At 41.9% G+C, this 20,511-nt stretch overlaps 1 protein-coding gene across 2 annotated transcripts in view; it reads right to left on the bottom strand.

Annotated features, from left to right (window-relative positions):
• Window positions 1-782: 782 nt before the first annotated feature.
• SPAG17 (sperm associated antigen 17) overlaps window positions 783-20,511 on the bottom strand; it is a 206,556-nt gene continuing 186,827 nt past the window's right edge. The window contains exons 42-49 of one of the 2 annotated variants that reach the window (XM_061637825.1): window positions 19,608-19,719; window positions 15,650-15,760; window positions 13,437-13,582; window positions 11,617-11,783; window positions 9,454-9,514; window positions 8,570-8,714; window positions 5,810-5,947; window positions 783-1,058 (exon numbers count right to left, since the gene is read on the bottom strand). In XM_061637825.1, coding sequence (XP_061493809.1) covers window positions 5,811-5,947; window positions 8,570-8,714; window positions 9,454-9,514; window positions 11,617-11,783; window positions 13,437-13,582; window positions 15,650-15,760; window positions 19,608-19,719 — 879 coding nt within the window. In that variant the 3' untranslated portion in view covers window positions 783-1,058; window position 5,810. The remainder of the gene's footprint in view (window positions 1,059-5,809; window positions 5,948-8,569; window positions 8,715-9,453; window positions 9,515-11,616; window positions 11,784-13,436; window positions 13,583-15,649; window positions 15,761-19,607; window positions 19,720-20,511) is intronic. The other variant, XM_061637834.1, reaches the window with a different exon arrangement.

Genomic DNA, 20,511 nt, shown 5'->3' with positions numbered 1-20,511 from the left:
CTTGTCACGGTCCCACCTCAGGGTCCTGGTCTTTAAACAGTTATCTCACCAGCTCTAGCAAAGATCTCTCAAGATCCCACTGCTAGGCAGCACCACCAGACACTCCCTGTACAACAATATTGCATTGGGACTGTGCCTTAGTCTCCTCCTGGCTTATTGCTACTTTGTGTCTTGGTGCACTTGCAGGCAACAATCCCCCTGTATCTTTCTGCCTATAAAGAATACAGCCCTGGGTTGCTCTGAATACCTGATGATGTTACACTATCTCTTCACCACTGCCACCATTGATACTGTTTCCCAACCTTGGTATATACTCTGCCCACCCTTCTGGTCTGTGTAAACCCAGCCAAGGTAAACCAAGAAATATTTATTTATATACATGGAATAACAAGATTACTTAAAGGTATTGTCAACAAGCATGTGGTTTCATAAGATGCATTACTCTTTATGTTTCTAGTCATCAATAACCTGACTCATTACCGGCCTAATTCAATCCACCCTCCAAAATCCACCAACTAAAACCAACCAACAACACACTCTCAACTGTCATCCTCTCATTTATACCTTCAGACCCTCAAGCACTCAGCCAATCATAATACAACACGCATCAACATTCCAACCCATGTACTCCCCCCTCTCACTCAGTCCACTTACCTTACTTACTCTAATAAATCCACACTTACCATATTTACAGTATTATAAATACAGGGGCATCACAGTGAGAAAGCAAATTTTATTGTTATAAGCTTATGCCTAAACATCTATTTATAAGTTGATGACGCAGAGGGTAAACACTACTAAAAAACTGATGTGTTTTTTATATCCTTCAAAAATACGATAATTTTGCTTTTAGACAATATCACTGTAGGACTGTCATGATGTTATCTATTCCAAGCCATGGTCTGTTCTGCATAAAAAGAGAAAGAAAAGATAACACGGCTGTGTACAACTTCATTGTAGTCTTTCTTCCAGCACTGAAACTCCCATCACAGCATAATGTGGCAGATCGATCACTAAGGATGATGCCGAAATTCTGCCAGGAGAGTGAGACAAGGAATCTGAAACCAAGAAAATTATGAAGAATTGTAGATGACCCAACCGCTTATATTCCTAATATTTAGAGCACAGGTAGGAAACTTGCAGGCCTTCCATGTGGCCCACTATGGGTGGTGAAGCTGCCCCCTGCCACTGAATTCACCCCCCTACTGAATTTTGTTGCTGAAGTGTGGGTGGGTGGGGAATGCTATGTAAATTACATTTCTCCTACCCTGCCAAACAGCACTATGATGGAGAGAGGCGCACAGAGAGTGTCATTCCTCTACTTTTTGCAGCATGTAAATTGCATTCTTCCCAGCCTACCAAAGAACTGTTTGGCAGTTACAGGGAAGTGTGATTGTGATGGGGAAAGAAGGTGCAGTGCAAGAGTTATGCTATGTGCCTTCCTATGTAAGTCATGCCCCAGGAATCTCTTTGCTGGAATGGGGAGGGTCTTTGAAAGCTCTGTGTGCATGTGGTTCCTAAGCACCTATCCAGGGCTGCATGTGGCCCTTGGGGGCAAAATGGTTGCTCACTTCTGCTTTAGAAAGAAATGCAACAATTGATCAGTAGTAGACCAGCTGAATCTGCTTTAACAGGATTAAACCCAACAACAAGTGTTAACAGTAGTTCCTTCCTCAGCCACAAGGATAAAAGGAGCCTTGGCAGAAGGAAAAGAAGCTAGAGATACCTACTTTCCTCTCTCCAAGATGGATGCAAACTCATCTAAAGCAGCTTTGTGCTCTGCTCCACCCATCTCTCAAATTGCAGTATCAGTGACCGCTAGCCTATAGTCTCAACATGTAACTGTTGTGGACTATGACACCACTGTAGGTGGCCTCCATACAATTAGCATGGAAATATACAAAAGATCCAGTGAGTTATAAGAACATAAGAAGAGCCTGCTGGATCAGGCCAGTGGCCCATCCAGTCCAGCATCCTGTTCTCACAGTGGCCAACCAGGTGCCTGGGGGAAGCCCGCAAGCAGGACCCGAGTGCAAGAACACTCTCCCTACTGAGGCTTCTGGCAACTGGTTTTCCAAAACATACTGCCTCTGACTAGGGTGGTAGAGCACAGCCATCATGGCTAGTAGCCATTCATAGCCCTGTCCTCCATGAATTGGTCTAATCTTCTTTTAAAGCCATCCAAGCTGGTGGCCATTACTGCGTCTTGTGGGAGCAAATTCCATAGTTTAACTATGCGCTGAGTAAAGAAGTACTTCCTTTTGTCTGTCCTGAATCTTCCAACATTCAGCTTCTTTGAATGTCCACGAGTTCTAGTATTATGAGAGAGGGAGAAGAACTTTTCTCTATCCGCTTTCTCAATGCCATGCATAATTTTATACACTTCTATCATGTCTCCTCTGACCCGCCTTTTCTCTAAACTAAAAAGCCCCAAATGCTGCAACCTTTCCTCGTAAGGGAGTCGCTCCATCCCCTTGATCATTCTGGTTGCCCTCTTCTGAACCTTTTCCAACTCTATAATACCCTTTTTGAGATGAGGCGACCAGAACTGTACACAGTATTCCAAATGCAGCCGCACCATAGATTTATACAACGGCATTATGATATCGGCTGTTTTATTTTCAATACCTTTCCTAATTATTGCTAGCATGGAATTTGCCTTTTTCACAGCTGCCGCACACTGGGTCGACATTTTCATCGTGCTGTCCACTACAACCCCGAGGTCTCTCTCCTGGTCGGTCACCGCCAGTTCAGACCCCATGACGTATATGTGAAATTAAGATTTTTTGCTCCAATATGCATAATTTTACACTTGTTTATATTGAATTGCATTTGCCATTTTTCCGCCCATTCACTCAGTTTGGAGAGGTCTTTTTGGAGCTCTTCGCAATCCCTCTTTGTTTTGACAACCCTGAACAATTTAGTGTCGTCAGCAAACTTGGCCACTTCACTGCTCACTCCTAATTCTAGGTCATTAATGAACAAGTTGAAAAGTACAGGTCCCAATACCGATCCTTGAGGGACTCCACTTTCTACAGCCCTCCATTGGGAGAACTGTCCGTTTATTCCTACTCTCTGCTTTCTGCTTCTTAACCAATTCCTTATCCACAAGAGGACCTCTCCTCTTATTCCATGACTGCTAAGCTTCCTCAGAAGTCTTTGGTGAGGTACCTTGTCAAACGCTTTTTGAAAGCCTAAGTACACTATGTCCACTGGATCACCTCTATCTATATGCTTGTTGACACTCTCAAAGAATTCTAATAGGTTACTGAGACGGGACTTTCCCTTGCAGAAGCCATGCTGGCTCTGCTTCAGCAAGGCTTGTTCTTCTATGTGCTTTGTTAATCTAGCTTTAATAATACTTTCTACCAGTTTCCCAGGCACAGAAGTAAAGCTAACTGGCCTGTAATTTCTGGGATCCCCCCAGGATCCCTTTATGAAGATTGGCGTTACATTTGCCACTTTCCAGTCCTCAGGCACGGAGGAGGACCCAAGGGACAAGTTACGTATTTTAGTTAGCAGATCAGCAATTTCACCTTTGAGTTCTTTGAGAACTCTCGGGTGGATGCCATCCGGGCCCGGTGATTTGTCAGTTTTTATATTGTCCATTAAGCCTAGAACTTCCTCTCTCGTTACCACTATTTGTCTCAGTTCCTCAGAATCCCTTCCTGCAAATGTTAGTTCAGGTTCAGGGATCTGCCCTATATCTTCCACTGTGAAGACAGATGCAAAGAATTCATTTAGCTTCTCTGGAATCTCCTTATCGATCTTTAGTACACCTTTGACTCCCTTATCATCCAAGGGTCCAATCGCCTCCCTAGATGGTCTCCTGCTTTGAATGTATTTACAGAATGTTTTGTTGTTGTTTATGTTCTTAACAATGTGCTCCTCAAATTCTTTTTTAGCATCCCTTATTGTCTTCTTGCATTTCTTTTGCCAGAGTTTGTGTTCTTTTTTATTTTCTTCATTCGGACAAGACTTCCATTTTCTGAAGGAAGACTTTTTGCCTTTAAGAGCTTCCTTGACTTTGCTCGTTGACCATGCTGGCATCTTCTTGGCCCTGGTGGTACCTTTTCTGATCTGCGGTATGCACTCCAGCTGCGCTTCTAATATAGTGTTTTTAAACAACTTCCAAGCATTTTTGAGCGATGTGACCCTCTGGACTTTGTTTTTCAGCTTTCTTTTTACCAATCCCCTCATTTTTGTGAAGTTTCCTCTTTTGAAGTCAAATGTGACCGTGTTGGATTTTCTTGGCAATTGGCCATTATGAACTCCAGGGGCTTCAGTCTTGGAAGGTACACTGAGGTTTGCATAGCATGATAAGAGTCACTTATTAGAAAGTACATTTTGTTAGAATGGGCTTAGAATAATAGAATTATAGAACAGTAGTTGGAAGGGGCCTATAAGGCCATCAAGTCCAACCCCCTGCTCAATGCAGGAATCAAAATCAAAGCATTCCTGACAGATGGCTGTCCAGCTGCCTCTTGAATGCCTCCAGTGGCTTTGTCTTATTCAAGTAACTGGGGAGGGGGTTATTTATACTATGCAAAGATAAATGAAGAGAAGCCCATGATCTAGCCAAATGTAAGCATTTTAAAATGTTAATTGATTTCAAGGGTGTGCTTAAATATTTCCCATTGAAGCAAGTGCACTTGTGGCTGGATTGTATTGTAAATCACTTCTGAGATATCTCATAGGAAGTGATTTATAAATGAAACAAATGACAATTGTGCCCATAGTTTGGAGATTCAGAGGTGTAACAGCATTAACTTTGTAGAACTTATCCACTAGTTTTCAATGTAACAGTTTTAATACAGTAAGGAAGGTTTGGGGGCATTATATCTTGAGGGACACAAAGTATGGGCACCAAAGTCAAGGAAAGCAGAATGGATCCCCTTTTGATAGAAAAGGTTGGGAAGGTACTGCTGTAGATCAACTGACCTCATGCTTTCTACTCCAGAAGAGCACTTGGGAATAACTTGACCCTTGCCTTCTCAGTAGCTACTTAAAGAACCCCAGTGTGGGGAGCTGCTTATGTAATCAAGTCCTCAAAATAACCATCAAGGGCCTGAGAACCTGCTTTGAATGTCTTAAATTATATGAATGTCATAAACAGATAAAACATTGGGTGAGGAGGCAGAGCCAGCACCTTCTCAGTCTGAGGATACATTTGTGATGGGTGACGCTTCCCAGGGCCAGATTTAGGAGCAGGTGACCACTTTGAACTTGAGATATGACTGTCATAAGCTAACTCAATAGCTGAAACAAACAGTATAAATTGTTATTGTTTTGTAAAGTTGGAAGACTGACCTGAGTGGCTGGCTTTCAGTTATTTTGTTTTTACAATTTCTGGGAAATTTTACAGTATCTTGTATGACAGGGATAAATCATGCATGTAAATTGTGCATCAAAAGTTGTGAAATGAACTACCACTGCAATACCAATACCACATTCAAATGTTTTACCAGATGGGAGAGAGAGTGAAGAAAGCAGTTCTTGCCTGGGGAGTCATTTAGCCTATGGCTGCTTGTGACTCTTCTCATCCACTTTTGAGGCAGAATTCTCAGTTCTTTTGTAGCTAACACGAAGAGCAGAAGGAATGGTTCTATCTTAGTTAGACAGCTACTTCTTTGCTTCTCTTTTTTTAAAGTCCCAGTCCTCATGTTCACTTTTATTGGAGTACATTAGCCACAAGATGACATTTTACCCAACATTTATGCAAGATGAATGCTTCTAAATGCACAAAGAAGTTCTATATTGTAGTGTAGAGAACAGAGTTTTTATGCTTGAATTTAATTAAATTACTTACATTAACCAGGAAGCTTGTGGGGTAGTATAACTCTAAAATGAGAGTTTGGACTTGTTGAAACCAGCCGGATGGCAGAGGCTTTTCTTCCTTGAGGGTAGTTGGGGGGTCTGCAATCATAGATGTTACGAGTTAAGACTGGTGAAAGCCATGTTAAGGATGGATGTTGTTTTCTGAAACACTTCCAGGAAGGTTTGAGTTTGTCCTTTTAATAATGTAAATAAACACAAACTATTTAACCAGCAGGGACTGTATTGGCCACTAGATTCTAAGTGGCACTTCAATTTGTGGTGACACAAAAAGCTTAGAGAGAACAGAAAGATGATGAGGCTGATTCAGTAGAAAAGAGCCAATACTCTTTAAATAGAGTTTAGCAGGGAAGAACAAGGTTAGTTCATCAGTGGAATATAAAGTTGTCCCCCAACCCCCGCAATATTCTTACTCTCCAATAGATGATGAAGAGCAGTAATGTGAGGACAAGCCTTCTAAGTTCCTAAAATGAGGACAGGGAAGGGCACAGATGCCACCCTATTCCTCATTTGTATCTAGTGGTTTCTTGTGGCCTGTTGGCTTTGACACCTGTTGCTATTGTCTGAGTAATACTCAGTGGTTATTCCAGTGTAAAGGAGTCCCTTGGTCTTGCTTAGTAAGGTCACTCCCTAGCCTGTGTCTATCATGTACTCCCACCTTCATCTGACCTGGACAAGGCACAAATGCAGGAATGACTCTTGAGCCAATTGGCTGGATTCTTAAAAGTTTGGTCAAGAAACGTAATCTTCTCTGTATTTCTGAGGCCCCAAAAAATCTCCTAGGAAACACAGTTTGCTTGGATGTGGGTATGTGCCATTCTTTTTGCAAGTTAACCAAAGTCTGGCACTTGGCAGACACCTCTAAAATCCCCCTGCTCCACCCCTTATTATCCTATTAGCTAAATATTGGTTGGGATGAACTGTCTCCCTGCTATGAGGCCATTAAGCATATCTGATTGCTCAGTTTTCTGTAAAGCAGACCTGTGAATGATGTCACCATCTCTTATTGGCTGGTACAAATCTGGCCGACTAAAACCAAGAATTGTTCCTTTTCCTGTGCAACTACTTCTGCCTATAAAAAGACAGAGCTAGGAGATTTCAAGAGCGCTTTTCTGTGCCTAAAAAACCCCCCTTCCTCTTGGACTAGAGGAGTGTTTATGGATTGATCTCCATCTACTTTATCTGAGATAATACGTTTTTGACACTATCTTGTCCCCAATGGAGTAAACACAGGACTATTTTCTGCAGCTGAATATGCAGAAAACCGTCCTGGCCCGACTAACATAATAGTTCAGGGACATGTATAAAAAGTTTGCATCATTTTTCTTAAGTTTTGCCATTTTTAAACTTCTTTTAATGCCATATAGACTCTTCAATGGATAAGTCTGTGCCTTACAGTAACTTTCACTATGCATGCTAGGTCATACTACCAACTCCAAACAAGACATATATCTTGATTTCAGCAAAACATTTGGCAAAGCCTCCTATGTTATACTTGTTGACAAGATGGTAAAATGTGGGCAGGACAATGCTACCATTAGCATTACTCGCAATATTCGGTGTTATAAGAAGTTGCCAATCTCACTACCTTTTGATCTTATGGTTCAGTGCATTAGGGAGTTATAGCACATTTTGCCTGCTAGCAAGGTCCACTCCCATCTCACTAACACATTTTGGATAGATATTGACCAACAACTGGAGCATGACCAGAAGAGGGTGATCAGGATGATGAGGGGGGTCTAGAAACCAAGTCCTATGAAGAATGGTTGAGCATGCTCAGCTAAGAGAAGAGAACATTCTGTTGTACACCGCCCTGACAGCCTGTTGCTAAAGGGCGGTTTAAAAGTGCAATAAATAATAATAATAATAAATAATAATAACAACATTAAACAAAGACATGGCAGCAGTCTTGAAATATCTTTAGGACTGTCATCCAGAACATGGAGGAGGGGTAGCAGTTGCAGGGAAGCAGATTTTAGCTGAATATTAGATTACAGCTACAGTCCATTATAGTTGAACACACTGACCCAGGAGGTGGTAGGCTCTCTTTCCCTGGAATTATTTAAACAGAAGCTGGACAGCCATCTAGCAGGGATCCTGCATTGTAAATGCAGGCAGATGACTAGATGAGCTCCAAGAGCTTCTAACTCTTTATTATTCTATGATTATTGATGTGTTTTCAGCGGCATTGTCATGGATGCTGTGAGATTTGTTTTTCCTGTATTTTACAGTGGTTCTGTTTTTTTCTGGGAATACGTAGGATCCTGAAAGTGCAGCAGGACTACAGGATGGCCTTATAAAACAAATATTTTAGCATTTATTATATAATGGCTTCCAATGTTGTTTTAGTGTTTGGGAATAGAGTAGATTACAACTTGGCTTGTGCGAACACTTCTCTTCAGTTCTATTTAAGGGACTCAAGTGGGTGATGGGAAATATGTGCCTAACTTTATTGGCTTTTAAAAGAACCTTGAAAACTTTTTTTAACATTTCAAACTGCTTTTTTTAGTATTTGGGGATCTGTATTGTATTAACTGTTGCTGTTTTTTAGTTTTCTATTGTGTTTCATTTGATATTTATGGGAAGGATTTACCTTGAAAGGTGGTACATAAGTCTTAGAAATAAAATAAACGGATCAAAGAGAGGTGGGATTTCTTTGTCGCTGCCAGTTGAGTGAAGGCCACTGCTTTGTCCTGCATGAATTATAGTGATAGAGAAAAGCCATAAAGGATATTTGCTTCCACAGGTAGGAAGAGAGTTTCTGTTTCTGTGTAAATTTCAATCTGATGGAAAACTTCACCCGAGCCCTCATCGCCTTCCACTCCAATAGCCATAGCATAAATCTCTATTTCCAGCTCGGTTTGCAGCCCAGCAGCTATCTGGAAAAGACAGAGGATCATCTGCAATGAGCAAAGTTAGACATCTCCCCTTGGTTCATGTGGTGAGAACACGCCAATGAACCTCAGGTTTGCACCTTCAACCAAAGTGATAGGACCTCTGTTGGAGAGGGTTGGGACACATATCTCAAAGGCCTGTACCATGGTAGTCTTGTTGGCAAAAATCATGCATCCCCAGGACACGTGTTAGACTTCTCTTATTTTATTCAGAAAGGATCTAATTTGTAGGTATTGATAAATAGATGTACTTCCTTCAACTTTTACTTTCACATGCTCAAAGGTTTGTATATCCTCCTGATCCTGAAATTTCCCAATAGTTGGAGGAGGGTGGGGGAGGAGAGTCAGAAAATAAGATTCTTTTTTTAATGGAGGAGAAAATTGAAGAGCTGCAGATCTAGAGGAAAATAACTTAAATAAGCTGATGAGAGATCAGAAAAATCTTAAGCAAGAGAGTTGAGAGAGAAATAAGCTGTTCTTCCTAGGTGAAGCAGAGAAAAGAAACTGGAGAAAGAGCTTGGGGGACTGCCATATGTCCCTGCCTCTCGTGGGCAGTAAATCAGATTTGTATTGGACTGTGTCAGGGTCATGAGAGCTGACACTATGAAATACTAATGCCTTTATCAGAAAGCTTCTACCACTGCGATACTGAAAGCTCCTCCCTCAAAGGATTCTATTACATGAAAAAACACTGGGCAACCAAACTGGACACACTATGACTTACAGGGCCTGGGGTGTAGGTCACTCGTAATCCAGTGCGGGGTGGTGGTTGTTTCACCCGAAACCTGTCAAGAAACAGGAAGATTTAGCTTGTTGGTTGGGACTCATTGAGCCAGGGAGTAAGAAAGTAGCACATCCATAATATCTTTTGTTCTCATGATTGCCAAGATATTTTAGCACCCCTTTTTCATTTTGTAGCAGATTCTGGGTGCTCTACTTAATAAGTAGAAGCAAAGAAAGAAATATGGCTAGAAGACACAAAAGCAGTGCTTATCCCTAACAATAACAATGGATGATATCCAACTTTAGTCATAGTTCATAATTTCCATGTGTCTATTCAGAGTATGATGACTAAGCTGGATATCATGCTGGATATCATAGTTACTGTTTGTATTGCCACATGCTCCCTAATCCCCAAGCACGAAAGCAGTCCAAGGCTAAGGGCTATTTCCTTTGGATGAAAGAGTTCTGGAGACTGCAATCTTATACACACTTGCCCATTAAACTCAATGTGGCTGACTTCTGAGAAGACATGTATAGAACTGCACTGTTATTTTTTTATTTATTTATTTTTTATTTATTTATTTAATTTAATTTATATACCGCCCTAAGCCCAAGGGCTCTCTGGGCGGTGTACATAAAATAAAGCAATCAGGAATATATAAATACAATAAAACAATAGAATCAAACCAACAAAGTTAAACAAAAATATACAGTATCTTTAGTTTAGAAATAAAGTAGGGCCCCGCTTTTCGGCATTCCACTAATACGGTGGTTTCCAATTAGAGTAAGGCCCCATTCATACGGCACTTGTTCCGCTGTTACGGCGTTTTTTGGGCGTCGGGTGCCATTTTACTGATGGAGTTCTGCTTTTAGGCGGGGGTCTGGAACGTAACCCACATATGAGTGGGGCCCTAATGTATACAAGCAGAACATATTGGATGCTACATGTAGCAGAGGTGCTAATCCTGCATTAGAGTCCTCAAATAGCAACATGGACCTCCCAGTCCAAACAGACAGTAGTTTATGCCCAAATTCAAACTGCAAACTGCTTGCTCTTTTACCATCCAGACCTAGTTTTTCAGACTCCACCCTGCAGAGACAGTAGCCATTTGGAAAATATCTCCCACCAATTTGCTCCTCCTGAAGAAATATCAACCAATTGTCCTTGATTAGCGACAAAAATGGTGTGCTGAAGTTGTGCTTTTGTTTACAGTATTGATTTTTTTAGTTGTGTCAAAAACAACATTGGCAGCATAAGCAGCTTCTGAAATACAGACTGACTTGTATGCAGCTGTAGGTAAGGAAGACAATGCTGTTTTGATGGGACACTGGGACAGCCCAGGGGGTTACGGTAATGATCCAGAGGACAGATATCCAAGATCTATAGCTTCTTTATTTTTCAACTGTGTCAGGCATGCTACTCTAAAGATTTTTCTTTTTCCCCTTTTCACAATATTCTTCTCTAACTCCAGCTGTTGCTTCTGAAGCCTGCTTATTGGAGGACATTAACCAATGCTTCAGCCTCACTGCCAAAAATCTAGGGAGGAGCACTCGGTGGCTGTTGCTCAAACTAACAATGTGGGTGCATTACATCTGCTACAATAATTTAATAATAATAATACTTAAGATAACATTTACATAGCATGTTCGGGTGCAAAACTCAAATATACTGCAACCCTTACAACATTCCCATAAGTAATGGGCTTGAGACAGAATCTGCCTACATTAGAAAAAGTGGCTTTTAGGCAGTTTGCTAGATAAATAAAAGCCAACTATATAATTTCTGTTAATTCCCATTTTCTACCTACCAAAACACCTGTGTGTCTCACACGGAAGAGTTCTCTGCCCTCTGTTTTCATCCCAAGTAATAGCCAGTTTTTATGGTTCCTGAGATACGGGACCAGCTGTTATGCTTCTAGCTCCCAGTAGGCCTCATTTGAACGTCTACTACTCCTGTCCCCCATTCCATCTTAGGCTGTGACCAGATGCAGACTCTATGGCTTCAACATCAGCCAATTTTTTTCCTTTCCCACCTTCCATTGCTATGTTTACCACTATGAAGAGTTCAGAAAACCTGAAAGCTTGCACACTGTTTTTGTGATATTTTGGTTGACGTAATAAAGGTCCTACTATTTAAATATTTTACATTAATTATTACGCAAACCTGCAGAAATGAGTTCCAACATTCTTCAAGGCCACTGCAGCTGCATAAGAGCAGCCCTCTTTGAGAACTCCAAATGACACCTTAGGTGGAATGAGAAGAAAGCCTGACAGTTGTGAAGCTGCTGCAACAGAGCATGTATGAACTTTGCCAGAAACAGGATCTTCACCCTTGATGAATGAGAGGGAATGATTAGGAAGGCCAAACATAGGATCTACTCCTAATTTGAAGGCAAGCTGGCAATGGGAAAAGTCATTTAATGCATTATATGAGCTACCCATTATCAAGCAATCCTCCAGTCACAGCAGTTGGTTGACACTGTAACAGTGAACTGCAGCTCTGTGTTCCCAACCCATATCTCAGGCGCCCCACACTGCCTGCGTCACAAGTCAAGGAGCCCTGGACATAGTGCTGCCAATGGGCCTTTGCTTAGTGCCTCTCCAGAGTCTCCACTTGTGCAGCTGCCACTGCCAGTCATTCACTTCAGCCCCTTTCTCCACACAGAAGTGTTTCTCGGTGGTGGTGGGCAGCAGCACTTGTTGTAAGAGCCAAGCTGGTAATTGGTTCAGTGCTCTGGGCGATGGCCACACAGTTCGATGCCACAAGATACAATGCCAAATATTGGGTATTGCATCTTGGGGAATCTAATATGGTGGCCATCACCCACAGAACAGAGCCAAGCGCCAGCTCAGTTCCCATAAGTGCTGCTGCCAGTGGCCAATGGGTAGACATGTGAGCTGAGTGACTGACATTGGTGACAGCATAACTCTGCTGGCAGGGGGCCCAACAGTATGTGGGGAGGGGGGTCAGCAATGGACCCTTCGAAGCCCCCAGGCCTTGGGCAGGTTTCCAACCATGCCAACTAATGACGCCAGCCTAGGTACCTACAATGTTATAGAAATGGCATGCAATCTAAGCAATATGACAGTTTTGTTGCGTAGAAATAATACAAGTTGAATTTGTAAATGATTTGCATGTGCTAACCTAGAACTGATGGCCTGTGATCTAGAAATGCATGGGTCCATTCAAGAGGCTAATTCAGACAGATTCATTGAATAAGTCAATTCATAATGATTTCAGACTGGAAAAAAAATCTAGCCATGTAAATTCAGCCCTTTGTCTTCGGAGTCAGTGGACACAGAGATTGCAGCAAATTAACATCAACCACTCATGTAGAGCAGCATCTATGAAGACATGAAGCTGCCTTATACTAAGTCAGGCCATTATCCTTGCAGCTTAGTACTGTCTATTCTGATTGGCAGTAGCTTTTCAACATTTCTTGTACAGAGAGGTCTTTCTCACCATATTATCCAAGATCTTTTAATTGGAGATACCAGAGACTGAAGCTGGAACCTTCCACCCCAAAGCATGTGCTCTCCCACTGAAATATGGCCCCTCCCTGCGCACCTGTTTGGTGCTAGCAGCTATTTCTAGGAATTCACAATCCTAGATGCTTTGATATGTTGGAGATGTTATTACTCAATGGGAAATGCAAGGATGAAGGCAAACAGTATTTTTTTTAAATGCTGAAGGTGGCATGGTAGAGCCACTGTTTTAGTTTGTCCCACTATTATCTTTGGTTAAAGGGACTGTGCAGGTTTTAAGCCTTATAAAAGCAGGCAAAGCCTGTGAATAGATATAATAGTAGATGATGCAATGATGCATCTGTCATACCACTCTGATCCATGACAAACTTTAAAAGAAAAAAAGGAAGTCTTTCAAGAAACAGAACAATTAGAAATATGATGAAGATATATTCCCATAGTTTGAATTCATGGTTCAGGGCAGAAATGATGGAACAGTGGGTGGATGACATTGCTTACCTTTTGTCTAGGTACATATTGTGGCCTGACTCTCTGGATGGACGAGGGCAATTTCACTTTCTCTTTCCTTGGGGATCCTGCAGCGTCTACCAGAAGAGACTGGAGTTTTGGCTGGAAAAACATCTCCAGTCTATTCTCAACTACTTCTGTTGAAAACAAAAAGAGCTGCAAGGCTGATTGCAGACTTTGCACAAGTCGAGCGCTACAATTCTTGTGGAGTTAATTGGGAGATAGTACTTGGGGTATTTTCCTTGCTATTGGTTCTTTTTCTTTATTGAAATGCATGCACCCAGAGCTTGGAAAAGTTACTTTTTTGGACTACAACTCCCATCAGCCTAATCCAGTGGCCATGCTGGCTGGGGCTGATGGGAGTTGTAGTTTAAAAAAAGTAACTTTTCTGAGCTCTGCATGCACCGTAAGTTTGCAAAAAATCTGTTCAAATTCCAGCCTACTTGCCTTTTGATCCTTTCTGGGAGGTATCCCTTATAGGAAAGTCTCAGGTATCTTAAATTGTTCCTTTAAGGGTGAAGCTCTAAATGTGGTATCAGCAGACCTGTTTGTTTAAACCAGGGTGTGTCCAATAATTGTGAATAAAGGGAAGGATGGGTATATGGGGTCCAATTTGTAGAGCAAGAGGGGAACATGGATTAGTGAAGCGAAGTTTTCCCTGGAGGAACTACTTATTTTCCCATAGGCTCTCCTTCCAAGAACTTTTCTCCCATCTAATCTTACTTTTGGTATCTGAGCTTGGCTGAGGACAAAAGTGCCTAAGGCGATAGACTCAGGAAAGGCAAGTGGCTGATCGGAGGGACAGTGTATCATCATGTCATCTCCACACCTCTTAAATCAGACTCCCACCTCCTTTCCACCTGAATGGAACAGATCTAGGTTTAAGTATGCTGATCTGCTTTCTGTAATGTCTAGTTTGACATTAAAAGTGGGCTGTCTTTTCCACAAACCTTTCATTTGTTTTCACTCAGAGTGAATTAAATTTCATTCCCATGCTGTTATTGGATAGTTAAAGCTCTCTCCCTCTCCCCTAGTTTTCTTCTTCATACTATCATCTTTCAAGAATGAATGTGCATTGAAGATCCAGAATAAACATTTTTATTTTTCTGGGAATGGGAATACATCTTTAAAACCCCCCCAAAACAAACCCATAAAATAAAATTTAGAAACAAAATCTTTGATCCAAAAGGATTAGTAGTCATAACACCAAGCTTGACAGAATTGCAGAAGGCATGAATGTTTTTTTAATTTGGCAAAAAACTCACCTCTGAAATAACATGCGGATACCAATACTTAACATTTATATAGTGCTCTTACAGTGCGATCCTATGTTTCAGATAGGTCCTTTCTTAAGAGCAATCTTGCTAGCCTGTAAACATTGGCTCCTTCAATTTCTCTCGATACTTATTCTGAACTACCCATAATTCTATGACCCTGACAAGTTCTCAATCTCTCCCTGGATCTATTGAGGGGTAGTGGATCTTCTGGTTTCCAGATGTACCCTTGCTCCCAATATCTATATCCCTAATATCACCCACCTTGGACATTGTGATCAGAAGGGGAGGCCCTTTTTGGTGATGTTACTGCTGGGTGTTGCCTGGTTGGTGCTGGCTTGCAACATGACCCTCTTGGCAGCCCTTTCCTCTTTGTGGAATGCCCTCCCTGTTGAAGTGTGTCTCCTCCCTCATTCAGGAGAATTTAAAGACAGTCCTGCTCTCCCAGATAATTGATAGCTAAAATATAATGTTCCTGGCAACCTTGCAATTACAAATTGTGAGGGTATATGGTTTTTTAAAAATGCTTTTAAAGCACCCTACCCTACCCTACTACCCTAGGCTCCTTCTGAAGGAAGGGTGGGATAGAAAATAAATAAATAAGTGCATATTTGTAAATAGAGTACATATTACTAAGCCACTTTAAGTCTCCACTGCTTTACCATCCGAAGGAAACTAGCAGTAGTGCTGCCCCCAGATCTTCTCAGTGTTCCAACAGCAGAAACAGAAGCACATGATATTCTCTACTATGTGGAAAGAGATTAGGTGATGGTTTTCTATAGCAGACCCTCTTTGGCTACTTGTCACTAAAGGTTTGTTGGTCTATCCCTGAGTCACTATGTAAATCTGCTGATTCTTGACTGCTGCCACAACTTTTATTAAGTCCAATTTAAGACTTTCTTTCCCAACCAACCTGCTGAAATGCTTTACCTGTTGCAGAGAAATCGGGAAAGATTTCAGCACAGACTGAAGAATAAACTGATGAATTAAGGAGCAAATCTCCAGAATGCTTGCAGCTTCTGGCCAAGTGTTCTTGAGTTTCTAGAGAAATATAATCATTAAATTACAGTATACACTACAAGCATAGGGTAAAATCCCTTGAGAAGTTCTTCTGAGCACTTCCCATTGAAATTAATGGGAGCTACACAATAACATGGCTAATAGTTCCCATTCCTTTCAATACGGATGTGCATGAGAACATGGAGACTTTGCCAATTATTATTGTTAATAATTTATGTATGTATGGTTTTGTGTGTGTGTGTGTGCACATCTCACCTAAGCCAAAATAGGTTACTAAGCAGTTTTCAATTATAAAAATCTATTACACACGCATTAAAATATAAACATTCATAATTTAAATACACAATAAAACAATTCCATTAAAATATTAAACTATGAACATCTGTAGTTAAATTACGCAATAACTCAATCCCATTAAAACAACACAGAAATTAAATCGAGAGATTGAGGTCCAGAGATCAAGGGAATGCCTGGGGAAACAGGTATGTCGTCAAAGGCTAGTGGAATGATGGCACTTCTTGTATTTCAGTAGGGAGTGCAATCCATAACACCAGTGCCATCAGTGAAAAAGTCCACCTCCATGTCACCACAAGCTGATAATCATTAGGTCATGGCAAGATTAACTGGCTTCCATTTGTTAATCTTAATGGAGAAGTCAACCTTTCAGGTAGCTGGGTCTAGAGTTGTTCATATAGTTAGAATCTTGGACTATGACCTGGGAGACCAGGGTTCAAATCCCCACTCAGCCATGAAGCTCACTGCCTCGCATCCTAACCTACCTCATAGAGTTGTTGTGAGGATTAAATGAGGAAGGGGAGAACCATGTATTCCACCTGGATCATCTTGAAGTAAAGGTGGGATAGAAATGTAATAAATAAGATAAAATCATTATTAATACTAGTTTGGTAGCTAATAGGCAGCCAGGGCAGATCCCTTAACACAGGCATGACGTGTGCCTGACAAAGGGCACCACTCACTACCTGGGTCACGGCATTCTTTCCCAACTGAAACCTCCAGACCAGCCATAATAGAAGACCCACATACAGTGCACTACAATAGTCTAAATGTGAGGTTCCACCACATGAGCCACAACGGCCAAACTGTCTCTATCCAGGAAAGGGTGCAGTTGACATACCAGCCAAAGCTGGTGCTAGGTGCTAGGCCTTCATGGACAAAGATGGTTCCAAGAGCTCCCCTATACTGTGTATAAAACTATGCATGGTTTAGAGAAAGTGGATAGGGTGATGTTTTTCTCCCTTATAATACTAGAACCTGGGGACATCCAAAGAATCTGAATGCTGGCAGATTGGGGACATCCAAAAGAAAGAACTTCTTCACACAGCGCAGAGTTAAACTAGGGAAATAACTCTCACAAGAACTAGAGATGGCCACCAACTTGGATGGCTTTAAAAGATTAGACAAATTAATTGAGAATGAAGGCTATCAATGGCTACCAGCCACGATGGCTATGTTCTACCTTCACTGTCAGAGGCAGGATGCCTCTGAATACCAGTTGTAGTGAATCGCAAGTGGGGAGAGCACTGTTGCACTCAAATCCTTCTTGCAGGCTTCCCATAGACATCTGACTGGCTGATGGGAAAACAGAATGCTGGACCAGACAGGTATTTCATCTGATCCAACAGGGCTCTCAATTTTCTCAATTCTCAGACCTTGGAACCACCCACCCACAGTGTCTCTGTCTTCACAGGATTCAGCTCCACTTATTGGCCTTCATTCAGCCAGCCACTGCATCCAAGCACCAGTTCAGCTTGTACATGGCCTCTCCTGACTCAGATTTAATGGATAAACAGAGCTGGATGTCACCAGCATACTGATGACACTGTGCCCCTGATCTCCTAGTGCCTGCTCCGAATGGCTTCATATAGATGCTAAACAGCACTGGAGATAGAAAAAGTGCCTTGCATCACCCCACAAGCTGAGTTTGTCAGGAGAGAGACAGGGGGAGTGTGACTCTGTTGATTCTCCTTGATCTCTCAGCGGCTTTTGATACCATTGACCATGCTATCCTTTTGGGGAGACTCGCTGATTTGGGAGTTGGTGGTACTGCTTGGCAGTGGTTCCGCTCCTACTTGGCGGGCCGTCTCCAAAAGGTAGTGCTTGGGGAACATTGCTCGGCACCCTGGGCTCTCCAGTATGGGGTTCCACAGGGGTCAGTTCTGTCCCCCATGCTTTTTAATATCTATATGAAGCCGCTGGGTGCGTTCATCAGGAGTTTTGGGGTGCGTTGCCATCAATATGCTGATGACACGCAACTCTACTCCTTTTCATCTTTCTCAGGTGAAGCTGTCGATATGCTGAACCAATGCCTGACTGCGACAATGGACTGGATGAGAGCTAATAAACTGAGGCTCAATCCAGACAAGACTGAAGTGCTGTTAGTGGGTGCTTCTCCTGACAGGATGGTGGATGTTCGACCTGTTCTGGATGGGGTTGCACTCCCCCTGAAGGAGCAGGTTCGTAGCTTGGGAGTTCTTTTAGAACCATCCCTGTCACTTGAGGCTCAGGTAGCCTCGGTGGCACGGAATACTTTTTACCAACTCCGGTTGGTGGCCCAGCTACACCCCTATCTGGATAGAGAGAACCTTGCTTCGGTTGTCCATGCTCTGGTAACCTCGAAATTAGATTACTGCAATGCGCTCTACATGGGGCTGCCTTCGAAGATGGTCCGGAAACTGCAGCTTGTACAAAATGCAGCGGCCAGATTGATAACAGGGACTAGGCGTTCCGATCATATAACACCGATCCTGGCTCGCTTGCATTGGCTGCCTATATGTTTCCGGGCCAGGTGCTGGTTTTAACCTATAAAGCCTTATAAGGTGCGGGACCACAATACCTGGTGGCACGCCTCATCCGATATGAACCTACCCGTACACTACGCTCTACATTGAAGACCCTCCTCCGGGTACCTACCCGTAGGGAAGCTCGGAGGGTGGTAACAAGAAAAAGGGCCTTCTCAGTGGTGGCCCCCGAATTATGGAACAATCTCCCGGATGAGGTACGCCTGGTGCCAACATTACTATCTTTTCGGCACCAGGTTAAAACCTTCCTCTTTTCCCAGGCATTTTAGCATTTTAGTATGTGTTGAAAACTGTCTTGATTCTTCCGGGAATCTTTATATTTTTAAAGTTTTAAATCTCTTTATATGTGACCTATTGTATTTTTGATGTTGACTGTTGTGCACCGCCCAGAGAGCTTCGGCTATGGGGCGGTATAGAAATTTAATGAAATGAAATGAAAATGAGTTGCCAGGGTGTAGACACATAGTTCTCCAATGTTATTCTTTGAGACTGTGCAAGTAGGAGGATGTTTGGGAAGATTAGAAGACCCCAGGAACATTGTTATACAAGAAATTCCCCAGGAAGAGAGACTGATAAAATACAGGAAGCATACAGGGTCACTTACCACTACATTTTTGGATCATTCTGGCTATGGTAATCCAGGGCAATGGATATGAGACTTCTTGACTTGTTGTTTATTACTATGGGACCTGCTCTGCTACATTATCATATGACAAAAAGGTGTGTGATTGTAAGGAGAAAGGGAATTAGTCCATACATTATGGGGAGATTAATATGGTTTATGTGCTCCATTTAAGTCCATCATTGATGTAATATCAACATAATTAAATGTGTGTGACTCTTCTTGGTGGGACAGGTACTGGCCTCTTTCTTGTGATGCTTCTTATGTCCCATCTTGTGACTACAACAGCATACAAGGAACAGGAGAAAATGCTATGGACGTGCAAACATTGCCACCACCATGTCCAGATTTGCAGGCTGTGAGGGCAAAATGGGGATCCAAACATAGCAAATTTGACAGAGGGTCATTTTATATTATATTGTATTACCTAAACTGCTTTCAGCCGTTTTGCTTTCAGTGGATTCTATAATTGTATCCAACAACGGTTCTTTCTTTGGAAATGGAGGGAGCATTTTTGAAAGATTTTCAACATCAGGAACCTTATAAAGAAAAAACAAATGAGGAGATTAAGTTTCTAATAAAAACAGTCAAAATAACAGTAATAAATATATGTAAAATAGATCAAAATTGGTTGTTAGTATACTTTGCTTGATGTTTACAATAAATTCATTCCATATAATATCAGAGAGAGAACGAGAAAATGGTATAGCTTAATGTACTTACATGCATGTAAGTAGCTGAAAACTGAATGCCCTGATAAATTTGTGAATATTTTGTGACTCCTTCATGACAACATGACAGCAACAATTTTGGACAACAATGGCTTTCAGAGCGATCCATTCAGAGTCAGATCAGGAGTAAAACAGGGATGTGTCATTGCTCCAAACTTATTCCTACTAGTGTGGAAATCATATATCAAACAGATGTAAAGCTTTTTAATCTCAGTAGGCTGAAAGCAAAAAGTAAGGTAACGTCAACCTCTGTCATAGAACTTCAGTATGCCAATGATAATGTAGTCTCTGCACATTCAGAGAAAGATCTTCAAACTATCCTAAATGTCTTCGCAGAAGCATAAGGAAAGCTTGGGCTCTCACTTAATATTAAAAAGAACCAAAGTGCTTCATCAACAGGTGCGAACTAGTCCCTCTGTAGCGCCATCAATCCAGCTTAATGGTGTGACGTTGGAGAACGTTGATCACTTCCCCTATCTTGGCAGCCATCTCTCTGTAAAAGCTGACATCAATGCTGAACTTCAACATTGTCTGAGCTCTGCGAGTGCCGCATTCTCCTGAATGAAGCTTAGAGTGTTCAAGGATCAGATATTCACAGGG

This window comes from Rhineura floridana, chromosome 1, assembly GCF_030035675.1.
Source record: "Rhineura floridana isolate rRhiFlo1 chromosome 1, rRhiFlo1.hap2, whole genome shotgun sequence".
In the NCBI taxonomy this organism is placed as follows: Eukaryota; Metazoa; Chordata; class Lepidosauria; order Squamata; family Rhineuridae; genus Rhineura; species Rhineura floridana.
This window is presented reverse-complemented; position numbering and strand designations above follow the sequence as displayed.